At 37.9% G+C, this 17677-nt stretch overlaps 1 protein-coding gene across 2 annotated transcripts in view; it reads right to left on the minus strand.

Moving 5' to 3' along the window:
* The window catches only part of opcml (opioid binding protein/cell adhesion molecule-like), a 348322-nt gene that overhangs the window by 48754 nt on the left and 281891 nt on the right, over positions 1 to 17677 (minus strand). For both annotated transcript variants that reach the window (XM_067607289.1, XM_067607288.1), the window contains one exon: positions 16468 to 16593. In XM_067607289.1, coding sequence (XP_067463390.1) covers positions 16468 to 16593 — 126 coding nt within the window. The remainder of the gene's footprint in view (positions 1 to 16467; positions 16594 to 17677) is intronic.

The raw sequence follows: 17677 nt of genomic DNA on the forward strand, positions 1-17677 counted from the left end.
ATATCATAGTTTTGATTGCAAGAAATGAATAATTCTGCCAAAAGGCTTGAACACATAAACTGACTCAACCTAAGAGTTCTTGCTAGCATTCATGATACCTGTAAAAATATGCAATCGCATTTCATTACAGCTATTTAGCTGGGGGATGCCAACCTGCGAAATTATTTAAGAAAATGTGTTTTAATCCTTTGAGAGTGCCTTTACAGCAGCAGGGTGCATAATAATGGATAGAATGAACTTGTAAGAAGAGCTTATTCTTTAATGTCATACCAGGCACTTTCAATTAATATTTTGTATGGTCAGTTCAGAAATGTCAACCCAAGGCTGTCGATAACTTATAGTGAAAACAAATATTTCTATGCAGGCATTCATGTTTAAAATGCCTAATTCTTGGAACCTTAAGGTAAAAATGTAGAAAATCAAAAGTATGTGTGCAAGGCTGCAAAAAATAAAAACATAACACACTCTCGAGCAGTCACTGAAGTCATTAAGGTCACCAAACAAAGATATTTAAATCACAAATGATCCGATTCTCTTTGCCAAGGACTGTACGTGTTCCAGTGTAATATCACCTTCGACCAGGTTTTATTATTCTGGTACATTCACGTCTCATGTCTGGTTGACTCTGTCCTCCCACCTTGTAATGAAATAAAGTGGTGTATATGTATTTTTTTTATCTTTTGTTCATTCCACTTTCATTTCTCAACACTCACTAACGAATGAAAACAAGCTGTAGAGTTTCTGAACACCTCCACAGAGGCTTTTGTTATGAATTTGGTGAAGTAAGCCATCATGAGATTTAAAGAATTTGCTCCACAGGGAACAAACACATGAGGGTTTTCCTCCAGCACTCTGGCTGCCTTTATTTTTGCCTTTCATCTTTGTTCTCTTATTTTATGATTGTCCTGAAAGGGTACGTCAAGCCTCCCCCACCTCTTATGGATAATGGTTGGCACCTTGAACCCTATTGACTCGGGGAGTACTACAGCCCAGAAACTGCTCCCTGTGATTCGGGAGTTTGTCCTTGGTGACATTTCATATGATAGCTGGCATTTGATCTTGATAGCTGCTGACATCTTGTTTGCTGCTCAAAAGCACAGCAAAATACCTGTCTCTATTTTGTATGGAATTGCTTTATAGTTTTCTTTTAAAGTTTTTTTGAAATTACATTTAGTTGAAGGTGAAAATCATCTTCAGTACTGTTTCATGTGTACCGTAGCTCTATTCTGCCTTGATAACAACAGCTTTCCCCTGCACAGTGTCATGACTGGAGGATGAGTGGTAAATCCTTTTAATTCAGTTTTTTTCCCCCACTGTTAGTAAAACATATCTGGCATTAACACTGACCAGGATCAACATTGCCTAAATGCTTAGGCTGGAAACAATGGACAAACTAACAGAATAGGCACTGCTGGCTTTGCACCTTGGATCACAAAATTGGACATAGCCCATTTATATACCATATGCCCCCGAGGAAAGCTGATGGGAAACCTTCATGATTATGGTAGATAATGAAACAATATGTAGCAACAATTGTAAAATTTAGAAATAGAAAATAGTCTAACACAAATAAGCTGTTGCACACCAAAATGTATCCAAATCCTTCCCAATATTCCAAAAGTTAACTCAGTATGAACCTCATCCTCCCTATGTTTTCTGCAGTGGTATGAGAGCTTCAGTTTTTCACTGACAATCATTATTTGCATGATTTCAAGAAGTCACTTGCCAGGATCATAAACATATGTAGGTTGTTTTAGGTGTCTTAACAACCAATCAATGTCTCGAAATTCAATATATGCCGTTATCATGTGATCACCACTTCTGACCACAGTGGCCACTGTTTAGCAAAAGCTACATAGGCTCCTTTAAATGTTGTATTGTGTTAATACATGAATGTACCATCAATGCTGTCTAGTTCCATGGCTATGATACATAGTGTGGTGGTTCCTATTTATGCAGTCTACATGATAGTACTTTAAATAATGATCAAGTCATAAGCTGCTTGTCCATAATGGTAACACACTGACCTCTTTATGACAACCTAGTTCCCCAAACATTGAACATTATAATAAGACCAAGAGTCTAAAGCCATGCTGACATGCTTATAATTACAATACTAACACATTGATGTTTAGCACTTAGCACTTAACACAAAGTACATCTGAGCCTGTCATAAATTTTGCAAGTATGTAGCCATGAACAAAAGTTAAGCAATCACCAAAGTGATTACAATTCATCTTGTATGGCTGCACCACATTTCTTGGCAATCTATCCAACAGTGAGACATCTCACTTAAAACCAAAAAGAATTCAACTACATGATGGTGATTGAAAAGTCAGGGGATCACCAAAGTACCTAGGATTCATCTCTTCATCTCTAGGCACCCTAGATATCTCTACAAAATTACATGTGGAATCCATTTGATAGTGGAACCATAAGTATTTCTACAATATTTCATGTGGAATCCATCTACTTGTCGAGATACTGAAATATTTCAGTCATGACCAAAGTGGTGGACCGACACTGCCCAACAGACTGACATTGCCATTCCTAGAGTCAAGCCACTAGCATGGCTAAAAAGCTTTATGTAGAAACTGCCCATATACACTTATATAAAAAAGCAAAAAATACAAAATAAAAAAAGTTTTTAATTTGAGTGCTGGATGTTCAACTCATACATGTGATTAGAATCTTTTGTATCCTCTGGGCTTTCTCAAATGTCATAAATTGTTGAGTGTATGTTCTATATAGCAGCAATTTGTTCAATTTCAAAGTAAAGAGAGAAACTAAATCCTGTTCTGTATGTTTTGGATGAAGGCTCTGGCAAATTACAACATCTGGCTTCTTGAAAAATATGGTTTTACTATCATGGATCTAAATAAATTAGATTTTAACCAATTATCTGATAATTATGGACAGTACGCCTGTAATGAAGTGCTTGCAGAATCAATTCTTTTCCCATACATGTATGAAATGTATAATTTATTGTTCTTTTCCACACAGGCTTTACCATTTAACAAGGCTGTACTGGCTTTGCCACTCACTGTAATTTGAATGCACATACTCAACCAATTAGGATGAGACTATTCAATTCTATGGCCTTCCACCCATGTTCTCACAAGTTGACAATCTTCTTGTTGGGGTGGTGGCTGATGAAGGGCATCGAATAGAGAACAGTGGGTGGGGAGGTGAGGGCATGACTTAATTTCAATATCACAGTCTGTCTTTGCTTCAGAATTAATTACTTGTCCTCACCTTCTGTACAGTGAGAGTGGTGAATGGAATTAAATATCTAATCACATCCAATACATGCGAATCTAAATTATGTTTTCAATTTTGAGTTTAATTTTCTGGACTGTGCATGCAAATATTTTTTTCTAATACAGTACTAATGTTAGGTCATATTAGTAGATTAACATTAAACAAAGGCAAAAGAAAAAAAAAAGGCATTTTCTGGAATTCAGCAGTCTGCCCCATACTAGTAACAGTTATCTATCGCTACAGTGTATTGATTGTTAGAGATGCACCAATCTGACTTTTTCTCACCCGATATCGCCCAATATTATACATACCAAAGATTCCTATATTTAAACCTCAGGGTACCTGCAGATACTAAATACCGATCCAAAACATTGCCATCTTTTCCGAAATTTAAAATCTGTATAAGATAAACAAAACAATATTATGCATCTAGGATAGCTCTGGCACTAAAAAAATTGAGCCTGTTAGGACGGGATTAAGGTGACTTTTATGAGAATAAGTGAATTTTATCACAATATTGAAAAGGACAGTGTATATAATGTGGACCTGGAAAGTCTCGTTGATACCATGTAATACATGTAATAAGGTCAGTTGGGATGATACCCATCTGGCATATTGGATCGATGCATCCTAACTGATTACCAGGTAAAGATGTCACTTGCTTCATTTGTCTGCTTTATCGCCATGTTACTACGGTGTTGTTGCGGGGGTAAACATAGGGGCTACACTTGAATTGTGTAGACCTAGGTGGCAGTAGAGTGCTTGCATCCTGTTGACATGATTTTCAAATAATCCCCCCTGTGACCACAATGTAGTTACAATGGCAGAGTGGTGTTGTCCGTATTTCTGCATGTTGACTCCCCTGGAAGTGAAGCAACTGCAGAACCAACTGACTGACTGCAGTGAGCTATCTTGCTTGTAGCTTAGCACCACACATGCTGTAGTTGTGGGTGGCACTTTATGTTTGTCATGTCTTCATTCAAGGCTCCCTTGTCATGTAGTTTATTTGGAAATTCTCCTGTTACATCTTAAAAGTTATTATGGGTTAAGGGTATCGGTAAAGACCGTTTTGTGTACATGTCTAGTAATTGTTTTAACTCTGCTAGCTTTGCCATTTTTCTATGGGATTTCCCATTGTATCATGTTGTTTGCATCATGCTAAGCGAGGAGTGTCCAGTCAGCCAGTCCACCTGGAAACCTATTTGCAAATAGTAGTACATTTATTAAAGCTCTAAGCAGCAGACCAAATAAGTTTGGAGACAAATGTATTTTTCTTTAATTTGTACATGAATAATAACAGCGCACATGACTTTGTAGTTTTATTTGTTTGAGAAAGCTGCAAGCCACAGACAGCTGTTTCTACTCACCTCCCTTTTCTGATTTTGAGAGATTTTTTGTGATTTTTCTGATTAATAAATGTATTCTTTAATGAAACAGTAGCTTTATGCTGTTGTTATTTAGCCTCTCTGAGGCTACTGCATGTTAAATCAATGAATTTTATTTTCAGATAAAAAATTGCCCCTTTGCAATTTTTAACAGAAAAAAGTCATAATATGTGATTTCATTAAATCAGAGTCTTGTTTTGTGAAACATGACACTGAATTTATCAGAAGAACTGAGTGAATTGTGAAAAGTCTGTTAGATAAGTTAATTTATATTGTAAATGACTGACGATGAGGCAGCAACAAAAACATGCCAGTTTTTAATATGTTTGTAACATGTACAGTCACCTGTGTACTAACGACTGATTGGAAACAGTATTTTAATTATTGTTGTTATGTATATATTATGTTGTTGAATATTAAAGTAAAAATCTTGCATTCAAAACATATGTAACAGTTAACATTTTTATTAGTTAAATGTAGTTTAAAATCATCAGATTAAGTCCTCAACTGTTTCCTACTATAGGACGAAAACCTCCATTAACATATTGTTAAATTGAATGGAGCCAAGCTTACCGGTAAACATCTGCTCCTTCTAAAAGATCATTTATAATTTCTTACGACTCATAAACAGACACTAACTCATTCAGCGAACATTTAACATAATTCGGTATCAATTGTAGCTCCAAAAGCAAATGACTTTTGGGTGTGATTTTAACCAAAAATCCAAAATAAATGACACAAAATGGCAACAGTAAATCACATTTCGTTGAATGGATTCCGATTGTATCTCCTAATTGCAGCAATCCATTTGCTTCTCTTTTCTTTAGCTTTTGGCATTCTGTAAAAAGATAGCTCACATTTCTTGTTGAATCTATTTGTACAGTTAATTACACAACAGCTCTTTCCCATTTTAAATGTGTTTCTTTGTGTTTTTGCGGTATTTAGGCTGAACACTTTCGCTGCCACTCAGTCTTTCTGCCACTCAGTAGGTGTAACCACAGTGACTTCCACCTGGAGAGACCACATTTGGACTGCACACATGTGCCACCTGGTGGTTCTTAGTGAGCACTGCAGCTAGAGCTGAAATCAGCTGGATAAAATATAAGTCCCTCCTCCCTATTTGTGCTGTGTGGCAGCTTTACTGCTGCGGTAACCGCAACAAATGAAACGAGTGACATCTGTATTTACAAGGCACCAGTCCTCAAACTCGAACGGATTTGGTGTCTATTACTGCTCATGCTGTCTTGACACTTGCATGGTCAGACGGCCCAACACTTGTGACTGGACATGACTGTTCATTATATAAAAAAGTAAAAATCCTTCAATATTCATATATATCACACTGAGCTGACTATGCATCAATGAAGCTCAGGATAGCTTTCACATCCAGAGACTCCCCTCCACTGCTTAGTGCTCAGGAGTGCAGTAAGTTCACCAGTGAATTCATCAAGTTCATAGGAAACATCCTCACTGCCTACTTGGTGAACATGGGGATGGGTCAGCTAGTTCAATAACAAAATCAAGAAAGGCAATAGATTTTTCCCTGAATGGTTACTTTTTTTCTGAATTTCCATTCTCGTGGTGTTGTCAGGCCTGTCATCCACTTTAGATTGATGAACAGCAGGCTAACTGACCTGGGGCTCTATAGATGGTTGAATGTAACCTAAGATTGTTACAGCCAAAAGCTGTTGAAATGAGCCTTGTTTTCTACCCAGCCAGTTTCCACTGTTGATATCAGCACTTAACCAAGGTGTTGTAATGTTATTATTGTGGACATGGAAGACACAGTAGAAGCCTCCTCCACTGCTGCCATTGACTGTTCTCCTTCTCTATGGACATCTGTGAGGTGCTAATCCAGACAAGTGGCAAGGATTGTGGAGGAGGAGAGGGTCATACAAAAGAGGTTGTCATAGTTGCAAGAAAGGCAGAAGAGGTTGCAGTGGTCACAAATGAGAGTTTGGAGGCGCCCAGCCAGAAAGGCATTGGAGATGGTTACAAAGAAGTGGTTAGATGGCTGAACAAAACCAACAAAAATAGCTGCACTCAAGGGATTGGAAAGAAGAGGCAAAAGTGACTGAAGTAAATTGTGACATGTAATATGTTTTTTGTTTTTATTTTAAGACTCAAAATTGTCAATGAAAATCAATACTTTTACTTGTGATTTGTAATGCATTTCAGTCTGTATGTACAATAATCCCATAATCTGTTGGCCAGAGTTCATCACTGACACAAAGCACAATATGGAATGTCAGTGATAACCAGCTGCCTTATTTGTCCAGTGCTGACCTCAGATGTTTGGCTAAAAACCTAAAGCTGTAACAAAGCTATTTTTTAAGTGAGCTTTGCTAGCTTTCACTGTCAGATGTGAGATCTCTAGAGGATCTCAATCCCTGCAACCATTCTGTGTGTAAAACGGACATGAAGACATGAAAAATGTCTGCTTACAAAGTACAGCCTTCATGGCTACTTTGTGGCCACTTCAACTCAGAATAGTATCAACTTCAACTCAGTGTGTGTGTACATGAGCTGATTCCAAAGGCCCACTGTAGAGAGCAGGTCACAGAGAAGAAATGGTACCATAGGTTACCCAGTGTACAGTATGTCATGTTTGTGCTATAATATTGTACAATCTTTTGAGTAAATAATGATACAATATAAACTATAAATATTGTGTAATACTCTAAGCAACAATGCTCCCCAAATGCTTAAGCAAATGAAACAGCAGTCATCTATCTGGAAGTACAAATGCTACAATATCACCTTTAGACAATGGTGGAGTGACCATCTGGAGTACTGGGATGATGTATCAAAACACCAGAGACAGAGTGAGAGAGAGAGGGAGGGAGGGAGAGAGAGAGAGGTGTGCTGTAGTGATCAGCCCAGATGATTGGGCTGTGTCACCTCCTTCACGTCTGTCTCTCTGCCCACTTCAAGTCCTGTGGCTCCACCTGCCCCTTTACAGTTTCTGTGGAAGTATTTTTCAACACATTTAAAAATGCTGGAGAAGCCAGCAGTGGACTGCTGCTGACTCGCTTTACATGAATGACAAAGCTAAAAAATGAAAAGTTGGGGATGAAAAAATCCCCAAAATTAGAAGCATCCAAATGCTTCAAATAGTTCTGCATTTAGCAGCAGCAGCTCTGCATCCAGCTGCCAAAAAGGAGGACCAGAGCAGGAGCTGGATTCAAGACTACAGCCGACTGTGTCCAGTGAAGACACCAGTCAGGGCTTTACAACATAATAGTAGGCAGACAACAACAGGAGGCTAGTCTGGGTTTAGTTTAGCTTAGTTTTCTGCCCTGGTTTCATTAGAAATTCACATATGCTAATCAAAGTACTCAGAGTCTGTGTGATTTAAGTCAGACCTCACAGAAGGTTATTACAGAAGGACACAATGAAGGAAGAAAATCCACTAAAAGTAAAATATATTTAGTGTTGTATTTAGTGCTGTACCGGTTTAGAATTCTAATCCCACAGTGTGGAACATGAAAAATAGAAATAAAGAGTAAAACAATGCAAACTGAGCAGTTATACATACCTTATTTACTCATGTTTTTGTTGATGCTACTTGTTTGTGTGTCATCTCAGTTATATATCATTTTTGAGAATGTAGCCTACTTGTTGTAGTTGTGGACTGTAATATGAGAGGTGTTCCTCATACAGTTGATCTTCACAAACTGCATTGATAAAATCACCAATGGAATCTGATCTGACACTGTGTAAAAAACAATTATAACATTACATTATAACATTTCATGTATTGTTCAACAATCATCATGATATTTAATTTAGTCTCTTTGTTTCTTGTAATGTGAGGTAGGACATATAGTGTGTGTGATGGTGCATTTCCAGGTTGGCTTTGGTGGGCCAGTTGGACTGAAAAGTTGACTTGCTGCCAACTGCACATCACCCCTTGCATGTGCACATGTCAACAATGGGGAGTAACACATTTATTATTTCCTGTGCACACCCTGCACTATAGGCTATGCCTGTTATTTTATCTAACTCTATTTCTATTGGATGGGTCTTGTCATTGTAATGAGCTGTTTTGTAGGTAACCATGCCATGAGATGATTATCTCCTTTTAAGTAGTGTTTCTGCCATCTCCACATAATCTCATTAGAGACTTGTATTTATATACTAATATTGGGATATGGAAGGTGTCACTTTGAAGCAAACAAGAAATCATAACTCCTCCAATTTTGATGAATATTGGAACTTGCAATCAAACTAGCCTGTGTCTTCTTTTCCCCATCTAAGAAGACCAAACACATGTGAGGCTTTCTTTCCAGTGTCATGAGGGAGGCAAGCGTTGTGAAATGCAATTTTTCTGAGGATCATTTCTCTTCCACACTTTGTACAAAACACCTGCACACATGCTATTTTTTCTACTCCAAGTGATAACTGCTTCACCAGTGTCAGCAGGCACCGCTGTAGTATTGTTGTTATTGGAGGGCACATCACTGCAAATAGCGTGCCATTCATTTCTGATGTATAACACTGTGAATGGCGCTCATCAGGAGACTAATCACAAATTGACAACATCTGTCTGTGCTGCTGTGGCTCTGTCAATCAAACTCAACACTGCCAATTTCTCAAACGATTGGCCTTCAGATGTCATGAAGGCTTTCTTCCTCACAATTTACTTGTCAGGACTCAAAATCTGAAACTCTGAAAAATATTGATAAAAATAAATAGATAAATAAAACCATCTTTGTAGGAACAGAAATTCATTTACTATCAATTTGTTTTCCCAAATACATTTCACAGGAAACATGCTGCTACCAGGGTTATGTTCACTGTTTCTTTGTTTTTCCAGTGAAGGTAGTGCTAGATTTTTGTGCCACAAAGGGAGGCAGCTGTGGTGGATGTTGGATCAGAAAAGCATAATGTTTCAAGTCACTGTGCTGAGTGCCTAAACATAACCAAAAACATCAATCATGCTTTAGTTATCACAGGTGGATATTGTAGGGAAACAAATTAAATACATGTGCATTCAGTGTGAGCATTTTGCGATGATGATGGCGCCACATGATCCTGATCCTGAGCCCTGTTCATCCTGAGGATGACATGGATATGTGTACCAAATTTCATGGCAATCCATCCAATAACTGTTGAGACATTTTACTCAAAACTACAAATGTCAACCTCACAGTGGTGCTAGAGGACAAGTCAGGGGATCACCAAAGTGTTAGGATTCATCCTCTGGGGACCATAAATGTATGTACAAACATCCATGGCAATCCATCCAATAAGTGACAAGACACTTTACTCAAAACCACAAATAATTAAAAAACAGATATTTCAGCTTGGACCAAAGTGGTGGACCAACATGGCTGAAAAAGCATAATCTGGTGACATTTCTTTTACTTTTCTCTGTAAACATACTTGCCGTTACAAATCGGCAGTATATAAATGCAATTTCTCATATACAGGGTTTGAAAGATGAGCACGTATTCATCTGATATGAAACCATGAGCATCACTAAAACTTAAGTTACATGGTTGTCACATAAAAACTGAATCTTTGCTGCTGCTGTCACTTACACTGTAACTGATAGCCAATAAGAATAACACGAGCTCAGTCACAACACGTCTAGAGGAGAGTACAATTCACACCTTCCAATGCGCAGTAATTTGAAAAGGAGAAGCACAAACTGACATTTGAGAGAGTGTACATTCACAACCTATTCACTTTAATGAGTCTTAATAGGTTGAAGGAATCCATACTACACTGTCCCCTGAATAAACTGTTTTCTCCCAACCATATATCTTTTAATCCTTTTAGTGGCCAGCAGCCAAAGATTCAGTGGACACTGCTGAATAATTTATGTTGTCCCCACAAAGATGAAGTGGAGCCTGAGTCTTGCAGTGCACAAAATAAAGGTGAGACTTCAATTGACAGGGTACATATATTAAGTAAACGACCAAAGAGGCTACGCTTTATGGGCTGCTACTCTCGGCACTACTCTTACTCATGTCACCATCTCTATTGGAAGATTTATTGATATGCAGAGGCTTCACTCTCCCTTCATTCAATGCTGTGACGAGAACATATTATTCCGATTGGTATATCTTATTGGCTATTCTTATTGGCTATCAGTTACAGTGTATGTTCTTATATGGAGTGTCACAACAGCAATAGCAAAGACTCATATTAAATGGTGGTGGAGAATCAGACAATAACTCGGTTTACATTTTGTTAACAATCTTCAAACGTTTCAAATTAAGCAGTGCATCTCTGATATTGTTCCCATATTTCCATTTTCCTCTATGTTTGCCAGAGACAATTTTCTCATGTCACTTGTCATTTCATAGTGAAAGGTGAGGCATCTCTCTGCATCATCAGCCGCTACAGTACATTTGCTCATGCTCCTGACACCAGTGAGTGTGAAAATTTGAAATGATATGCCAGAGAAAAACAACTATCAAATGGCAAGGCGGCTACATCGCAGATTTGAGACTTTCTAGAAATACGGTTTAACTGAGGGAGAAGGCTGCTCACTTTACTGCTGTACTAACAGACACAAACACTATCCTCTGAGGGAACAGTCCATTATCGCCGGTGACAAACATGAAAAGCAAACGGTGAGGAGCTAGTCGGGAAAATGCCACTCTGCAGGAAAACATTTAAGATTCTTGCTGCCAGCCTGAATTTCTTTAGCTGCCCAAACATCTCCCCATATAGTCTCTCTTTTCATTAGTGCGACTCAGAGAAATGTCAAGTAAGATAACCCATTATCTTCCCTGTTGACAATAACACAACCACACACACACGCACACACAAAGAGAAACACCATGTACCAGGCTCCCTGGCTATGGATGCCTGTATATTACTTTTCACGTGAGATCCTATTGCGTCATTTGCGTCTACTGCTGTTGCTGTGCATCAGCTCAGGGTTGCTACTGAGGAGTGACTTCCTTTTTTCCAGCACTGCTTCAATTTCAAACCACATGACAACCTATTTACATATTTCTTATAATTTTCTTCTCGTAAAACAGAAAAAAAGGTGGTTGATAGTGTCTATAATGAAATCCAGTATGTTTGTGTCTCTTCTTTTTTTTCAGAGAGTCTGTCCTCTAGTTTCATCCTTTTCTTACTTTGAGACTTTTTGACATTATAAGCATACTGTTTTCTGAGTTAAGCTGAGCTTGCATTGAATAAGAGGACATCAGCATTAAAGGGGCATTGTGTAATGTGACTTTTATCAGCCTCTATTGGTGACACATTAACTGTAGCATCATCAGGTCTCTGGAAGAGCTTGCGACAGCTTGTATTGGACAGAACTATAACCCCCTTTAATAATTTGAAAGTGGGTAATATTAATTTTTACATGCTAAACAAGTGCCAAATTCTATGTATAGTAAAAACAAAATTGGGCCCAGACCCCAGAAGGGTGTTACCATGTATACAGTCACTGTAAATGGCACCATCTGGCTTGTGATTCTGTGTCAGCCATTAAAGTTCTCCTCTTTGAATGTGATTACAGTGCATACTTCAAACAAACAGGTTGAGATCATGATATTGGGAGTAAATACTGGGGAAACAGTAAATGAAGGGATAGAAATAATGTGGATGGCTGGTGGTGGTGGAGAGCTACTGAGCTGTGAGAACCAGATTCTGCTGGCTTTAGATAATGGGGAGGGAGAGAGGAACAGCTGGGCTGTAAGCATTCATGTCATGTTGGAGGCTGAACATCTGATCCTATAGAGAAGCAGTGCATGACTCACACTGCTGAATGCTCAGTGGGAAGTGCGGAGCTGACACAATTAGAACACAGAACACACATGCGTGCACACACATACACATAGGCGCACAGGGCTTCTTGGCTCTCCTTCAGGAGTTGAGGTGCCAACACAACAGACCTGACCAAACCACCTGTGGCCCTCAGCCAAATCATGGTTGATAGGAGTTTGGTCCTGTCAGGCCACAGGTTGTGCATCTTCAACCCCTCAAATCCACCAAGTTGAAAAGAAAACAAGGCCTTAGTCAATAGATTAAAGTCTGGCATTATTCATCATAAAACCTCTAGTGGCTATGTTAGCACAAAACCTACAGATTCATATCCCACTGGTTGTAAATGGCTGCTCTGCACTTAGGCGAATATTCATGTGAAGCTGTTGGAGATGTGTGTTGTGTGGGAATGTCGACATCTGGCCGTGTGCGTAGGAGGTTTGGATCAGTCACCTTTACACTGAGGTAATGCTGCTGCACCTTTGCTTGACACTTTTGTTTTGTGAAATTTCTAAATCACCTTTGACAGTTGGAAAAGAATATTATGAAAACTTTCTCAAAAACCCTTACTACAGAGTTGAGGCAGTTTGGGCAGTAACCACTAGCAAACAGGCTAAGCCTCCTCTAAATTTACTGCTGGCTATTGTGCACCCTACACTGCATACTGGTAAAGTTAAAATAATGAAAACACCTGTGTGAGAAATCCATGAGCCTTTGTCTCAATCGATTTCCTATTCTGAAACAAAAAAAAATCGGAAAATGAAGAATGTGGCTTTTTTTTTAAATTATCAATGTTTGTAACAATGTTTTAAAAACGGAAAAAAGCCATTTTCCATTTAAATTTGTCCTCATAATAGAATTTTATTTGTTTCCTTATTACAGATTTTCATATAGTGAGTCAAACACAAAAAATCCAGTTTCCAATACTAAAAAATGCAAAACTGGGGGATTTTAGCCTATTGCTAATATCCCTGGAATATCAATGGAATTTGCCCTTTAATGCTTTCATTGCTATGTATGAGCATTTATTTCCCACTGTCAAGATGACTAAAGGCGACTGCAGACTGCAATAGAAACACCAGCAACTGACAGCGCTCAGTGGCTTTGGTGTTTCATTGCGCACACTTGAAGCGTCTGACAGGTGAGATCCAAGCATTCTTCTCTGCTCCATTTGCTTGTAAACTAGCTATTGTATTGTCAACATGGCTGTAATTGCTTAGCCTATTTATAATTTTGTCCAATAGTTGTCAGGGATTGATATTTTTAATGGTTGGACCTTTCCATTTTGGCAGATATGTATGTCTGATGATATATAATTAACTATGATCATAGTGCGGATAGGCTATTGTAGGCAACTACTGGCTGACGATAGAGTCTGTTAATATGTAGGCTAGCCTACAAGGTCTTCACTTTTTGCAACTGGGAAATTTTTCCACCTGAGAGGATAATTAATCTTAGCAGCTTTTATCAGTAGCCATATTTTCAACCAAATAATCAATAACAGACAGTGCATTGCCAGACCTATTCCACACTTCTATTAGTGTAACAGTGAAAGAAAACTCTCATATGGAATTTGAAGCCAATAACACGCCACCATCAACTTTTATTATAGGCAGGTAGAGTCCTCGGTATGTGCTGTTGTAGGCCTAAGTGCCGAAAAACTTTTTATTATTCATTTAGCCACAGAATTAGGCTTGACAGATTAGTGGATGTGATATATTAACAGAGGATGTCTGATCATTTTTCAGCCAATTCATGTTGAAGTTGGAAAAATTTTGAGTTTGAGAAATTACATGGGCGTGGATAGGCTATTAAAGTCTGTGTAAAGGAAAATCAAAGATTTCTTTTTAAACACATTATACTTGTTAGAAAATAATTGCTGAAAACACATGAAAAGACTGTGATCTATGTTGTACTGAATTGTGGAGTTAGAGCATTAAACTATTTTTCACCAATTCTGTGTTCAGGATTTTGTGCAAGGGCCTGAAATTGTGGCTCTATGATGTAGAGGTGTTACCAGCATGACCCCTCCCCCACTATATAAACACTAGAGTACACGTACTCATAGTTTCCATTTCTACACCGAGTAGTTCTACAAACTTTCATCAGAGATAACTGGGATTCACTTCAGATAATCTGCTGTTACTGGTGCATGGGTCCATTTTCAGTCAACATAAGTGCTCAAAGAGTTAATTTAAACCCAGCTGAAGTGTCTGTTGATGGTGGAGACGCCAGCGGCTTCAGCTTCAGCACTGGCTGTGCGGTTGAGAGGTCCCTGGCCAGAGGGAGAGTATTTACCAGGCAGCACCTCACCAAAAAGCACGGTGTGAGAGGCAGTTGCTCCAAGGGTGACGGTCACAATGAATCCGCCAAGGACTTTTCAGCAGAGAAGTGAGTAATGTTAAGTGCACCAAATTCCATTAAAAAATGATGACTGATGATAGATCGCTCGTTAACTAGTCATTTAACCCTCTAATTTTAAAATCATTCCCAGTGTATCAAAAATGGAAAATAAAGTCATGAGCTTGGGTTTCCAGCGTCCTCGTCTTTATAAAGTTATAGATGTAAGATTGTGTTGTGAAAGTGATCCCGACCCATCATGGAAAGCGACAAAGACATTGTGAGTTCAAGTTTTTTGCTCAAAATCACATAATCATGGTCAGTAAGCAGCGGGACCTACCTGGCTGTCACTGCCGGAGACAGATGCTGTTTTCTGGTGGGAAGTGCACCACAGAGTCAGTAGGGAGGACTAACTGGGTTGCAGTGACTTTTCCCCATATATATCTGCTGATTTTTTTTCTCATATAAGTTGCCAAAGATACTACCTACTACCACGTTACTGTTGTCTGTTCTTATAACGGTGCTGTGTGGGTTGAAGTGTGGGACATTTTTTTCTTGTATTTTGAAAGCCAGTGAAGGATCTGTTCTGTTGTCATACTCTGAATGTTGACTCAGACAGAGAGAAATGTCGTGGATTACATATTCATCATAAAATTGAAGTTACTTTCTCTTCTTTTAGGTAGACTGAGATGCATTTTTCATTGAATATTTTGATTGTTGCACATAATTACATATAGATTTCATGTACACCTAAGTAAAAATAGGGTGTGATTATAAGCTATGATTTGTTTACATTAGGAAGCAGATGGAGAAAAATACTGTGGATCACATTCTTGTAAAATTGATTTAGAGTTACTTTATCTTCTTTTAGAATCCAATGCATGTCTCACTGAGCATTTTGATTGTTTGGCATCATCACAGTTATTCATTTCATATTATGTACACCTAGGTAAAAATAAATAGGATGTTATTATAAGGCTATTCTTGGCTCAACGAGATTTTACTCTTCGTAAATGCATGTAGAGTTTGTTGTGAATTTTGCAGTTTTGATAATTAAGTTTCTTCCAAAGGAAAAAAAGCATTTTATGTGTGTGAGGAAGGGGAGTGGGGTTAGGTTTATAATGATAATTACTTAATTTTCCTGCTACATCTGCCACATATTGGTACCAAATTAAAGAGGAAGCTATGATTTTTAAAATGAAAACAACTTTTGATAGTCAATTTTTTTTCTGTTTTTCAGATAGAGCTGTTTGTTTGGATTGAGCAGGAAAATGCTAATTTAAGTGAGTGCTGCAGCAACATTCTAGAATTCTACTGAGGTCTAGACTCTAGAGGGTTAAGTTACATTTTTACTGAAACAAGTCCACTTTTACCTTTCAATCTAAAAAGCCCCATTTGGAAATACTTCAGATTTTGGTAACCAGTATGAATATTACCTTTACCTGTATAAAAATGAGGATATTGAATAACATATCAATTATGAATCATTCATTGGATCTTGCTCTAAAAGACATGTTTACGTTGAAATAATCATAACTATACAAGTAGTTATGTCTCTCATAGTATTGGTTTGCCCTCTTATGGACATAATTCGCAAAAAGAGATATTTGAATGGTTTGAATCCATGTGTTGTTTTTTAGAAAGAATAATCAAATGTCTTTTTTGGCCAATGTTGACAGCACTACCCCATTCTAGGATTTTTACACACAAGTCAGCTTTATGAGAAAAACAAAACCTTGTGGCTTACCTCTTGGCGAATGATGCTTCCATATGATGTTAGCCTCAGGTCGACCAACTGCCAGACACATAAGATTGACGTTGCTGCCCTCGTTCACTGTGATGTCCTTCGATATGTTAGTGATCCTAGCGGGTACTGAGGGGAAAAAAGAAAATCATGATTGATGATTTTTGCTTAATTAATGACACGTGAGCAAAGGGCTCACTATTCCACGTGATCGGACCAGTAATGAGGTTAAAAATAACCCAGGGTTGGGGACTCAATTAGCATGAAATTAGCTGACAAATCTGACAATTCTCTGGCTCGCTGTGGTGTTATACATGATTGATTTTCTTCATCATGTATCGTTGCCACACTGCTCATTAGACAAGCATCAGACTGATTTGGAGTAAGACATGATTTCATCTCTCTGACCGGACCAGCTTGATCTATCTATGTGTGTGTGTGTGTGTGTGTGTGTGTGTCTGGGTTCTTGATTAAGTGTACCCTGTGAGATTTGTAGCTTCAAACCAAGGGTCAGAAGTTACCTACCTTCACTGTGGTTTAACTCACTGATGGCGACTTAAACTTTAAGATCATTAGTGAAAAGGACAAGAGGAGAAAAGTCACATATTATTTTTCAAAATATAATTTAATGTCATATTTTACTTTATATTTACTATTATGTAACAGTTACAGTAAAGTAAGGGACAGTTTCACTTTTTTTGCAGTAAAAACAATTTTATTTTGACACTGAGGAATGGTAGGGGTGTTACAACCAACCACTGATAAGCATATTAGTTGAATTTACATGTATAAGAAATTTAGGCAACTAGACTACAACACTGGCCACATTATTTTATTTTCTACCACATGCTGTTCTATAAGATACTGCTCTCCATTGTTTTAATCAGAAAAAATAAACCGAAAAAAACCCCCAAAAACAAAACACTATATTTTTGGTTAGTCATTTCCATATTAAAAAAAATCATAAATATATTACTGGACCTAATTTGTGTCATAATTAGGACTTGATTTCTCTCTGTAAAATTTCGAGCAGTTGTCATGGTGCCCCAACAGGCCTAATACACTAGCGTTAACTTGCCCTCTATTGGTCAAACAATCTGCTTTTAAATATTTTAAAGCATACTAATACATAGTAATATATTCAAATTAATACAACCAATACAATTAAACAATGATAGAAAATGGTACCATGGAAAATTATGTTTTTCACATT

The sequence above is a fragment of the Thunnus thynnus genome, chromosome 13 (assembly GCF_963924715.1).
Source record: "Thunnus thynnus chromosome 13, fThuThy2.1, whole genome shotgun sequence".
Classification (NCBI taxonomy): domain Eukaryota; kingdom Metazoa; phylum Chordata; class Actinopteri; order Scombriformes; family Scombridae; genus Thunnus; species Thunnus thynnus.